The sequence below is a fragment of the Lagopus leucura genome, unplaced genomic scaffold, assembly GCF_019238085.1.
Source record: "Lagopus leucura isolate 7727_CA_CO unplaced genomic scaffold, USGS_WTPT01 229-1_obj-0_obj, whole genome shotgun sequence".
Taxonomy (NCBI): domain Eukaryota; kingdom Metazoa; phylum Chordata; class Aves; order Galliformes; family Phasianidae; genus Lagopus; species Lagopus leucura.
The window spans coordinates 5,608-17,771 of NW_024968845.1; the positions used below are offsets into that span (position 1 = coordinate 5,608).

Below are 12,164 nucleotides of genomic sequence, written 5' to 3' on the forward strand. Positions count from 1 at the left end.
CAGTGCTTTCCAGTGCCCCCCATTGCCCCCCAGTGCTTCCCATTGCCTCCCATTGCTTCCCAGTGCTTCCCATTGCCTCCCATTGCTTCCCAGTGCCCTCCAGTGCTTCCAAGTGCCTCCCATTGCCCCCTACTGCTTCTCATTGCCTCTCATTGCCCCCCAGTGCCTCCCAGTGTCCCCACGTGCTTCCCAGTGCTCCCCAATGCCCCCAGTGACTATCATTGCTTCCCAGTGTTCTCCAGTACCTCCCAGTGCTCCCAGTGTTTCCCATTGCTTCCCAATGCCTCCCATTGGCCCTCAATGCTTCCCAGTGCCCTCCAGTGCCTTCCCAGTACCTCCCAGTGTCCCCACTGCTTCCCAGTGCCCCCCAGTGTCTCCCAGTGCCTCCCACTGCTTCCCAGTGTCTCCAGCTTCGTTCTATGCAGTGTCCCCCCAGGGAACCATTGGCCATCGTGGTCATCAGATCACACTGCTGCCTCAGTCAACTTCTGGTCAACTCTTGGTCACCCTGTTGGTCACCGTGTCGACCACCACTGGCTTTCATGGCCATCAGGGCACACTGCTGCCTCACGGTCAACTTCTGTTCACCCCTTGGTCAACCCATCGGCCACCACTGGCCCTTATGGTCACAAGGACAGGTTGCTGCCTGATGGTCACCCTGTTGTTCAACCTGTTGACCACCACTGGCCTTCATGGCCATCAGGGCACACTGCTGCCCGATGGTCACCGTATTGGCCAACTCTTTGGCCACCACTGGTCTTTGTGGCCACCAAGGCTCACTGCTGCCTCATGGTCACCCTGTTGTCAGTCCATTGGCCACCACTGGCCTTCATGGCCATCAGGGCACACTGCTGCCTCACGGTCAACTTCTATTCACCCCTTGGTCACCCTCTTGGTCAACCCTTGGTCAACCCATCAGCCACCACTGGCCCTTGTGGCTACCAGGACACATTGCTGCCTCCTGGTCACCCTGTTGTTCAACCTGTGGACCACCACTGGCCTTTGTGACCATCAGGACACACTGCTGCCTCACGGTCAAGTTCTGTTCACCCCTTGGTCACCCTGTTGGTCAACCCCTGGTCAACCCATTGGCCACCACCGGCCCTTGTGACCACCAAAGCACACTTCTGTCTCACAGTCCCCCTGTTGGCCACCAGGACCCCCATGCCCTCCTCCCCACAGCTCCTTTCCCACAGCTCAGCCCCTGATCCTCACATTCCCTGTGTTTCCTGATGGCTCTCAGCCCCACAGGCCACTTGTCAGTGTCACCACCCATCACGAGTGCTCCGGGCCCGGGGGAGGAACACTGGGAGGGAGCCCAGTGAGAACAATTCCAGGCATTGATGCAGCAGGGCTGCGTGCTGGGCTTTGATGTCAGCGCTTCCTTCCTGCCCCTGGCGCAGCCAGCTCTCCTGGCACAGCCCAAAATGCTGAGCATGGGGAGAATGTTGGGGGGCTGCAGTGTGTGCCGTGGTGACAGGGGGTCGTGGTGGTGTTGGGGTGGCAGGGACACTATGGTCATGGTGACACTGGGGCCACGTTAACATTGGGGTCATGGTGACATTGGGATCATGGTGACATCAGACTCACAGTAACACTGGGGTCATGGTGATGTTGGGGTGGCAGGGACACTGTGGTCATGGTGACATCAGGGTCATGGTGACACTGGGATCACGTTAACATTGGGGTCATGGTGACATCGGGGTCATGGTGACATCAGGGTCATGGTGAAATTGGGGTCGTGGTGACATTGGGCTCACAGTAGCATAGGGGTCCTGGTGACATCAGGGCCACAGTGACATCGGGGTCACAGTGATGTCTGTGTCGCAGTGGCACTGAGGTCACGGTGACATTGGGATCAGTGATTTTGGGGTCACGGTGCCATCAAGGTCACAGTGACATCAAGGTCACAGATACATGGGGGTCACAGAGACATTGGGGCTGTGGGTGACATCGGGGTCATGGCTACATTGGGGTCACAGCTATATAGGGGTCGTGGTGCCATTGGGGTCAGGGTGCTATTGGGGTCACAGTGACATCAGGGTTGTGGCTGACATTGGGGTTACGGCTATAGAGGGGTCAGGGTGCCATTGGGGTCGTGGTGCCAATTGGGGTCACAGAGACGTCGGGGCTGTGGGTGACACCGGGGTCACGGATACATCGGGGTGGCGGCTCTGTAGGGGTGGCGGAGCCGCTGGGGTGGCGGTCGGGCAGGGAGTGCAGGGCGTCTGAGGGCAGCGGCTTCCTTCTGTCCCCACACGGAGAACACCGAGTCCCGCGGCACCGCACGGAGCCCCGGAGCCCCCGGGACCCCCCGCCCTCTTAACGACCCCCCGCGGAGCCCCCCGCCCCTCCACAACATCCTCACGGGCCCCCCGGTGCCGCCCCCTCACACCCCCCGCCACCCCACAGCCCTCAGGGACCCCACGGCGGTCCCCCCCCATGTCCGCTCACCGCCGCCCCCGCTCCCGCCCAACGCCGCCGCCGCCACATTCTCCGCGCCGGCCCGACTGCGCTCGGAAACGCTCGGAGCACTTCGGATACCGGAACTCCATTAGGGAGCGCTCGGCAGCGCTCGGGTCCTTTCGGACCCGCTCGGGTTCACTCAGCGCCGCTAGGCTCGGGAGCGCTCGGATTCGTTCGGAGCCGTTCGGCTCAAGATCGCTCAAGTCCCTTCGGCGCCTCTCGGTTCGGCAGAGTTCGGCACATCTCGGCTCGGGACCGTTCGGGTCCGTTCGGCACCACTCGGCTCGGAGCCGCTCGGGTCCGTTCGGACCCACTCGGGTTCACTTAGCGCCTCTCGGCTCGGGAGCGCTCGGCGCATCTCGGCTCGGGACCGTTCGGGTCCGTTCGGCACCACTCGGCTCGGAGCCGCTCGGGTCCGTTCGGACCCACTCGGGTTCACTTAGCGCCTCTCGGCTCGGGAGCGCTCGGCACCTCTCGGCTCCGGACCGTTCGGGTCCGTTCGGCGCCGCTCCGCTCGGTAGAGCTCGGGTCCATTCAGAACCACTCGGGTTCACTCGGGCTCGCTCGGTTCGGGAGCGCCCAGCACCTCTCGGCCCGGGATCGCTCGAGTCCGTTCGGCGCCGCTCGGCTCGGGACCGCTCAGGAGTTCGCCCGGAGCGGCGTCTGGCCGCCGCGCAGCGCGGTTCTATTGGGGCAAAATGCCTTTTTTGGGGGTTCTGCTACAATTCCGGCCCTTTTCCACCAAGAAAACATTGGTTTTCCGTCACCTCAGCGCCTCCCGCTGAACTGTGGCTGACACTTCCTGAGAGCTCACACCGGAGAACTCCGCCACCCCCAGAAAAAAAAAAAAAAAAAAAGAAGAGCATCCTCCCAAAAATGCCCAAATCCCCCAAAACTGTTCCCCCAAACGCCCAGCCGGCAGCGCAGGGCCCTCACCCATCTCCGGGGCGCTGTGGGGCTCCGTGCTCTGCTCCCCAGCCATGGTGCTCCGCGTCCCCGCTGTCCCCACCGCCCTATAAGTGCTGTCCCCACCCGTGGGCAGAGTCCCCAGTGGAGCACAGGGCCACCTGCTGCCCCCCGAACGGCTTTGATGTGCGTCCCGATGGCTCCCGGCCCCTTATCGCCGCTGTCCTCATTAACAGTGCAACCGCAATTAGCGCAGGGTCTGGACTCTGCTCCTCCACACTGTTACCCGATTACCCCAAACGGGCACTGCTGCACGCGGCGCTGATAATGCCTTATCGGGATCAATGGGGCGGCTATCGGTGACCCGAACCCCACAGCTGTGGGGCTGATAACCCCCGGCTCCGGGACAGGCCGAAAGGCCGCGGTGCCGTTTGATAAAGGAGAGTTGAACACGCGCCTGCAGGCGGTGGACACGTATGGGGAGCAGAGTGCGTGACTGTCCCCATGTGCTGGACTGGGTTGGCATCGGGTGGGGAGCGGCGATGTGGGGCAGGGTGGAGCTGGAAGGGGGGCGGGGGAGCCAGGGGAGGCTGGTGGAGAATGAGGTCATGAGGCAACAGTGCATCATGGTGGCTTAAAGCATCATGGCGTTGTGGCTGACTGCTGGTTCGCCATGAGCCAGCAGTGCGACCTGGCGGCAGGGAGGGTGACAATGTGCCTTCGTGGCCAAGAGGGCCAATAGGGTCCTGGTTGATCCAAAAGAGTGACAATGAGCCAGCAGTGTGACCTGGTGACCAAGAGGGTCAGTGGGATCCAGATGTCCAATGGTTGGCCAAGAGGGTGACAATGAGCCAGCAGTGTGACTTGGTGAGCAAGAGGGCCAATAGGGTCCTGGTTGGTCAGTGGTTGACAAAAAGGGTGAAAATGAGCCAGCAGTGTGACCTCGTGAACCAATGGTGGCCAACAGGTTGACCAAGAGTTGAGCACAGGGTGTTTGTGAGCCAGCAGTGTGCCTTGCTGGCCAACGGTTCCCTGTGAGGCACTGCACAAAGCACAGCCAGCAGGGCAGGGAGGAGCTCCCCGCTCTGCTCTGCACTGGGGAGCCCAATCCGGAGCACTGGGCCCAGTGCTGGGCTCTCTCCCCAGTTCGGGGCAGACTGAGAGGTGCTGGGAGCCCCGCGGGGGGTGCAGAGCTGTGGGGGCCCAGAGCCCCTCGTGGTGGGGACGGGCCGAAGGCCCCGAGACTTTTCCCCTGGGGGAGAAAACGAGAGGGGGGCTCTGAACAGCGCTGATCCACACGCGGCGGGGGATGAGGCCGCGCTCTGCTGGGAGCTCCGTCCAAAAAACCACTCCGTTCGGGGCCCCATTCTAAGATGGAGGCCGCCATGCCTCCCATTGCCACTTCCGCCCTCATCCCGCAACCGTTTCCTCTTCCGGTCACGTGCCCCCCCCCCCCCCCCCCCCCGCCAAGATGGCGCTGTGCAGGATGGGCCGGTGCGGGGCGGAGCGGCTATGGGGTCCCGTTCCGCCCCTCCTGGCGGCGCTGAGGTGAGCGGGGCCGAGCCGGGGGCGGCTGCGAGGTCGGCGGGCCGTGGGCCGTGGGCCGTGGGCCGTGGGCCGTGGGCCGTGGGCCTCCCCTCTACCTGCGGAGCGCCGGGACCGAACGTGGAGCTCCACGGTCGCTCCCCAGGCCGGGCCCGCAGCCCACGGGGGCGCCTGGAGCGGTTGTGGGGCTTTCTGAGATCTTCCTTCCCCCCTCCTCCCCCCACCTCCGGTGGTCGCGGGCCGCTGCGCGCGCTCCCGGTGCCGCCCTCAGCGCCGCAGTGCTGTCGCCCATAGACCCCTCCAGGCCCCACGATAATGGCCCCCCAGACCCCCTGTCCCAGGCACAGAGCTCCTGGGTAGAGGCCATGCAATCCCCCCCCTTATCCCCTCCCCCGCTCTCCTCTCCCCCTCCAGACCCCCAGTATTGGCTGAGATCTCCAGGCAGGGGCTGTGGACCCCCCTCGGACCCCTCACGTAGCAGATGTAGATCTCCAGTTATTGGCTGAGTCCTCCAGGTGTCACCTGTGGATCCCCTTAAGAGCTCCCAGATTCACTTGGCCCCCCAAGTACCAGATGGGGACCCCCAGTTATTGGCTGAGACCTGCAGGTATTGTGTGTGGACCCCCCGAGCCCCTAGCTGTAGACCCCCTGGGGCCCCCATTTTGCAATCCACACATCTCTCTGTAATCCTGAATATCAGACCGCGACTCTCCTCGGAAGGAGCAGAGCCGAGAAACCTCATTAACAGATGCCTAATAGACCTCATTAACCCCCTCCTTCCCCCTCAGGCCCCCTCCGGTGCTCTCCCTGCCCACCAAGGCGAGCTCCCGCTGGGCTCTGGGCGCTCGGTGGCTCCGCAGCCGCTATGAACGTTTCTTGCAGCACAGATTCCCCCGCCTCTACGCTCTGCACTCTGCCTTCACTGCAGGTAACAATGCTTTGTGGGGAGGGGGCTTCGAGGGGAGGGGGCTCTGTGACTCGCAGCTATCGGTTAGGCCCCACCAGACCCCCCAGGTATGAAAAGAAGACTCCCATTATTGGCTGAGACCTGCAGGGATTGCATATGGACCCCATCCAGGCCCCCAGCTATCAGTTAGGCCTCCCCAGACTCCCTGATATCCATTGCTCTGAGAACCCCAGGTATCAGCTAGGCCCCCCACCTGTTGGTTAGGCCCCACTAAACCCTCCAGGGACCGGATGTGGACTCCCAATTATTGGCTGAGACCTGCAGGTATTGCGTGTGGACCCCCTCCAGGCCCCCACGTATCAGTTAGGCCACCCCAGACCCCCTGATATCTATTGCTGTGAGGGGAGGGGGCTCCAGGTATCAGCTAGGCTCCCCCAGGTATCGGTTAGGCCCCACCAAACCCCCCAGATACAAAATGAGGACCCCCAGTTATTGGCTGAGACATGCAGGCATTGTATGTGGATCCCATCCAGAACCCCAGCTATCAGTTAGGCCTCCCCAGACCCCCAGGTATGCATTGCTCTGAGGGAGGGGGCTCTGAGACATGCAGGTATCAGCTAGGCTCCCCCAGCCCCCCAGGTATCAGTTAGGCCCCACCAGACCCCTCAGGTACGAGATATGGACCCCCCAGTTATTGGCTGAGACCTGCAGGTATTGTGTATGGACCCCATCCAGACCCCCAGATATGTGTTGCTCTGAGGGGAGGGGGCTTCGAGACCCCCAGGTATCAGTTAGGCCCCTCCAGACCCCCCAGGTACGAAATGAGGACCCCCAAATATTGTTTGAGACCTGCAGGTATTGTGTGTGGATCCCGTCCAGATCCCCAGGTATCTGTTAGGCCTCCCCAGATATCCATTGCTCTGAGGGGAGGGGGCTCCAGGTATCAGTTAGGCCCCTCCACGTGTTGGTTAGGCCCCTTCAGACCCCCAGGGACCAGATGTGGACCCCCAGTTATTGGCTGAGATCTGCAGGTATTGCATGTGGACCCCATCCAGAAACCCCAGCTATCAGTCAAGCCTCCCCAGACCCCCTGATATCCATTGCTCTGAGGGGAGGGGGCTCCAGGTATCAGCTAGGCTCCTCCAGCCCCCTCCCCCAGGTATCAGTTAGGCCCTACCAGACTCCCCAGGTACGAAATAAGGACCCCCAGTTATTGGCTGAGACCTGCAGGTATTGTGTGTGGATCCCCTCCAGACCCCCAGCTATCAGTTAGGCCTCCCCAGACCCCTGATACGCATTGCTGTGAGGGGAGGGGGCTGTGAGGGGAGGGGGCTCTGCTGGTGCCACGTGTGTCCCTCAGGGCTCGAGTCGCTGCTGGCTGACGCCAGGGAGGTGCGACGGATCCGACAGGCAATGGCCCGGCATGGGCTGAGCGCCGCGCAGCTGAACTACAGGGACATGGAGCGGCTGCGGCAGGTGGGTGCTGCTCCGGGGGGCTGGGGGGGGGCCTTGGGTGGTGTGTGGGGGAGGGGTGTGGGGGAGGGCGCCAAGGGGGGGGCTTGGATGGTTCGCGTCCCTCTGATGGCGCTCTGCAGTTCCGCAGGGATGTCCTCAAGGCCGTCCCCGTCGCTCTCATCGCCATTCCGCCCTTCGCCAACTTCCTGGTCCTGCTGCTGATGTGAGTTGTGTCTCTCGGTCCCCTCTGCCTTCTCCCCCCCCCTACCAGGAGCATCCAAAATGGTTCCCCCTCTTTCCTCCCCCCCTCCCATCCCCCCCAGGATCTCTGTGCTGACGGCGCTCCTTCCAATTGCGGCCAATTGGTTCTGGAGCTGTGAATACAACTGGAGAGTTTAATGGGCTCCCCTGTGCCCCCCCTGCCCCTCCTGTGCCCCCTCACTGTCCTCCGTGCCCCTCTTGTGCCCCTCTCTGACTCTTCTGTGCTCTCTGTACCCCCTCCTGTCCATCCTGTGCCCCCCTATCCCCTGTGTCCCCTCTGCTCCTCCTGTGCTCCCTCTGCCCCCCCGTGCTCCTCCTGCCCCTCCTGTCCATTCTGTGCCCCCCCCATCCCCCGTGTCCCCTCTGCTCCTCCTGTGCCCCTCCTGTCCATGCTGTGTTCCCCCTGCCCCTCCTGTGCTCCTCCTGTCCATTCTGTGCCCCCCCATCCCCCGTGTCCCCTCTGTCCCTGCCTCTCCTGTCTATTCTGTGCTCCCCTGTCCCCTCCCTGCCCCCCTGTGCCCCTCCTGCGTCCCTCCTGTCCCCTCCCTGCTCCCCCCGCCCCTCTTGTGCCCCTCCTGTGGCATCCTGTCCCTTCTGGGACTCCCCCCTCACTCCCCCTGCCCTTCCTGCCCCCCTCCTGCCCTCCTTTCCCCCCCCCTCAGGTACTTCTTCCCACGGCAGCTCCTGATCCGCCACTTCTGGACGCCGCGGCAGCAGCAGGAGTTCAGTGAGGAGAACCACAGCGCCCGCCGTGCTGCCTACCCTGCAGTGCTCAGCTGCCTGGACGCGGCTGCGCAGTCCCTGCCTCAGCAACAGCTGCAGCGCCGCCTGCGGGAGCTCTGCGTCGAGGTGGGCTCTGCACCCCCTTCTGCATCCCACCCTCATTTCCATCCCCATCCCGCCCCCTCCCCATCCTCATCCCCATCCCGTTATCGATCCACCTCCACCCCCCTCCCCATCCCTGCTCTCATCCCTTCCCCGTTATCGTTTCCTACTTTCGCCCTCATCCCGCCCCGTTCCCATCCATTTCCCCATTCCTGTCCCATTATCAGTCCTCACCCTCAGCCCATTCCCACCCTCATTTCCATCCCTTCCCTGTCCCCTTCCCCATCCCACTTCCACCCCCTCCCCACCTCCATCCCCTTCCTCATCCTTGTCTCATTATCAATCCCCACCCCACACTCATGTTCATCCCATCTCCATACCCCCTCCCCTCCCCATTCCATCCCATCCCATCATCAGTCCCCATATCCATCCCTTCCCTTGCCCCCATCCCATCCCAATCCATTCCCCCCCATCCCAATCCGTTCCCCCCCATCCCATCCCTTCCCCATTACCACACCACATCCCACCTCCATCCCCTTTTCATCCCTTTCTCCATCCTCATCCTACCTCCTAGCCCCGTCCCAACCTCAGCCCCACTCCCATCCCATTATCAGTTCCCATCCTACTCCATCCCAATCCCGACCCCCGTCCTCATCACACTCCCATCCCATTATTGGTCCCCATCCCATCCCCAGTTCCACCCCCACCCCATCCCATCCCACCCCCTGTTGTGGCACTGCTGACCTCCTGGTTCTGTGCAGGTGCAGCGCGGCCGCCATCCCCTCGTGGCTGAGCTCTGCGCCTTGCAGCCGCTCTTCTCAGGTCCGGCGCTGCGCCTGGCAGAGCTGCGGGGAGCCCACGTGGTGAGTGCTGCGCGCCCCACGCTGAGCCCCACTGCCTTCCCTTCTTGCCCCAATGCGCACCCTGTGTCTCGTTCCATCCCCACGCCGTGCCCCGTTCCGTGCCCCATGTCCTCTCTGTGCCCTCTGTGCCCCATCCCATGTTGCACCCCGTGCCCCACGCCGTGTCCCAGTCCCGTCTCCTGCCCTGTGCCCTGTTCCATTCCATGACCCGTGTCCCACTCTGGGCCCCATCCCACACCCTGTGCGCCATCCCCTGTCCTGCTCCATGTTCCTCTCTGTGCCCCATTCCATCCACCCCCCCCCCCATGCTGTACCCCGTGCCCCACTCCGTGCCCCTCAGCGCCCTGCCCCACCTCCGTGTCCCAGTCTGTGCCCCATGCTGTGCCATGCTCACGTCCCACTCCATCCCCACCCCGTGCTGTGCTCCAGTGCCCCACTCTGTGCCCCACCCCATGCCCCACATCCCGCTCCACATCCCGCTCTGTGCCTCATCCCATGCCCCTCCCTGTGCCCCACCTCATGCCCTGCACCATGCCCCCTTCATGCTCTGTTCCCCTCCCTGTGCCATGCCGTGTCCCATCCCATGTCCTGCTCCGTGCCCGTCCCTGTGCCATGCCGTGTCCCATTCCATCCCCACTCTGTGCCGTGCCCCATGTCCTGCTCTATGCCTTGCTCTGTGCCGTTCCCTGTCCAATTCTGTGCCCACTGTCCCATGCCCCGTGTCCCATCCCATGTTCCACTCAATGCCATGCCCCATGTCCCAGTCAGTCCCTGCTCCATGCCATGCCTTGTGTCCCGTTCCATCCCCACCCCATGCTGCGCTCTGTGCCCCTCTCCGTGCCCCCCATCTCCGCTCTGTCCCATGTCCCACCCCCCCGCACTCCATGCCTGGTGCCCGTCCCCATGCCGTGCCGTCCCGCAGCGGGCGCTGAGCCGCGTGCTGTTCCTGACTCCTCTGCTGCCTGCCATCCTGGTGCGGCGCCGCCTACATTCCCACCTCCTGGAGATCCGGCACCTGGACCGCGCGCTGGCTCGCCTGGGCCTGGCACAGCTCTCCGAGGAGGAGCTCAGAGCGGTGAGAGACCCCCCGGCTGGGGGTTGGCGGGGGTCCCGGCCTCCTCCCTTGTCCCGCAGTTGGGAATTTTGGGTGCTGACCCCTTTCCTCCCCTCTGCAGGCCTGTTACCTGCGGGGCCTGAACCCCGCGCGGCTGAGCGCAGCGCAGTGCAGAGCCTGGCTGGAGCAGTGGCTGAGGCTGTCCTGTGTGCTGCAAGGTATGCGGGGGGGAGGGGGGGCGACCCTGCGCCACAGGGGGGTTGGGGGAGAAGGGGAGGGAGCTGTGTGTGTGTGTGTGGGGTGGGGGTCCCCCATCCCAGGAGGGGCTCAGGGCCGTGAATGAGGCCCAGGGTGGTTGCTGGGGAGGTGGGAGCAGCCCAGAGTGTGAGTTGGGACTGGAGGGGGCTGTGAGGACCCTTCCATTCCAACCATCCCCTGGTTCTGGGATCTTTCAGGGCCCTTTCAGGGCCATCCCAACCCAACCATCCCATGGCTTTATGATCTTTCAGGACCCTTCCAACCCTATCTGTGGTTTTGGGACCTTTAAGGACCCTTCCAACGCCACCATCCTGTGGTTCTAAGACCTTTCAGGACCTTCCCATCCCAGTCATCCCATGGAATTCAGCCTTTGTTCCCCCCCAACCCGCTCTGAGGGAGGGGATTCCTGTGGGTACAGACTGAGCCCCCCAACACAGGGGGAAACCAAACAGACCTGAGGGGCTCAATGGGGGGCACAGGACCCCCTCAGCCCCCCTCTCTCCCATTGCAGCCTCCGAGGCGTCCCTGCTGGCCAACAGCATGGTGCTGCTGTCCCTCAACTACGCAGGAGCGAAGCAATGAGCGGCGCTGATCGTCTGCTGTGGCGCTGCTCTGTGCCCACCACCCCTGGGGGGGTCAGCAGGAGCAGGACGGGAGGCACTGAAGAGTGGAGGATGGCAGCCCTGCGTCCCTGCACCCCGTCAGGGCGATGCCCTGCGCCTCTGTCCGTTCCCCTGTGGCCACTGCAGCACTTTACATGTTTATTGTGGGGGGAACGGGCGTCCCCCCACCCCGCGACCCCCCCAGCAGGGACTGGGCTCAGCTCTGCGCATCGCTGCTCCTCACAGAGGGTTTGGGGCTGGGGAGGGGACCCTGTGCTCCGCTCTGTGTGGGATCCAGGGGGTCACTGCTGCGCTGGGGGGGGAGGGCAGGGTACAAATGTCCCCATTCAGGATGCGGGGCCAATGTGGTGTTGAGTTCTGTGCTGGTGTCACCGAGTTCTGCGTTGGTGTCACTGAGTTGGACGTGGTGTCATCAAGTTCTGTACTGATGTCATTGAGTTGGATGTGATGTCATCGAGTTCTGCATTGGTGTTGAGTTTTCATGTGATGTCACCGAGTTTTGACTTGATGTCACTGAGTTCTCCATTAACCATCAAGTTCTGTTCTGGTGTTGCTGAGCAATTTTGGTGTTGCTGAGTTTTGACGTGACGTCATCAGTTCTGCTTTGGCATTGCTGAGTTCTGCATTGATGTCATTGAATTTGGACTTGATGTCCAGTCCCACATCAGCGCTGAGTTTTGATGTCCTCAAGTCCTGCAGTGGCGTTGAGTTCTTGGGGTTGTTGAGTTTTGCCTCGACATCACTGGGTTTTGCATTGGTGCCATTTTCTGCCTTGCAGTCATCGAGATTTGCCCTGATGCCATTGAGTTCCACATTGGTGTCGTTGAGTTTTGATGTGATGCCATCACATTTCCAGCAGTAGATTTCTCTGTTGGTTCCATCGAGTTCTGCACTGGGGTCACTGAGTTCTGGATGGACCCCATCGAGCTCTGACTCTGAACTCAGTTCTGCGTTGGTGTCGTTAAGTTTTGGTTGCGTTTGGTGCAGCGCTGTTGAGCTCT

At 62.6% G+C, this 12,164-nt stretch overlaps 2 protein-coding genes across 2 annotated transcripts in view; one reads left to right on the top strand and one right to left on the bottom strand.

Moving 5' to 3' along the window:
• Nucleotides 1-3,493, bottom strand: part of LOC122193889 (natural resistance-associated macrophage protein 2-like) — a gene marked incomplete at its 3' end in the record, with an annotated part of 8,711 nt that extends 5,218 nt beyond the window's left edge. The window contains exon 1 of the mRNA XM_042894789.1: nt 3,403-3,493. Coding sequence (XP_042750723.1) covers nt 3,403-3,448 — 46 coding nt within the window. The remainder of the gene's footprint in view (nt 1-3,402) is intronic.
• A 1,252-nt stretch (nt 3,494-4,745) lies between these two features.
• Nucleotides 4,746-11,724, top strand: LETMD1 (LETM1 domain containing 1). The gene is given in 10 exon segments (XM_042894788.1): nt 4,746-4,817; nt 4,820-4,920; nt 5,706-5,845; nt 7,185-7,300; nt 7,420-7,502; nt 8,203-8,389; nt 9,127-9,228; nt 10,151-10,303; nt 10,404-10,500; nt 11,052-11,724. Coding segments are annotated over 10 exon segments (1,122 nt in total). The 3' UTR covers nt 11,123-11,724.
• The last annotated feature ends 440 nt before the right edge of the window (nt 11,725-12,164 follow it).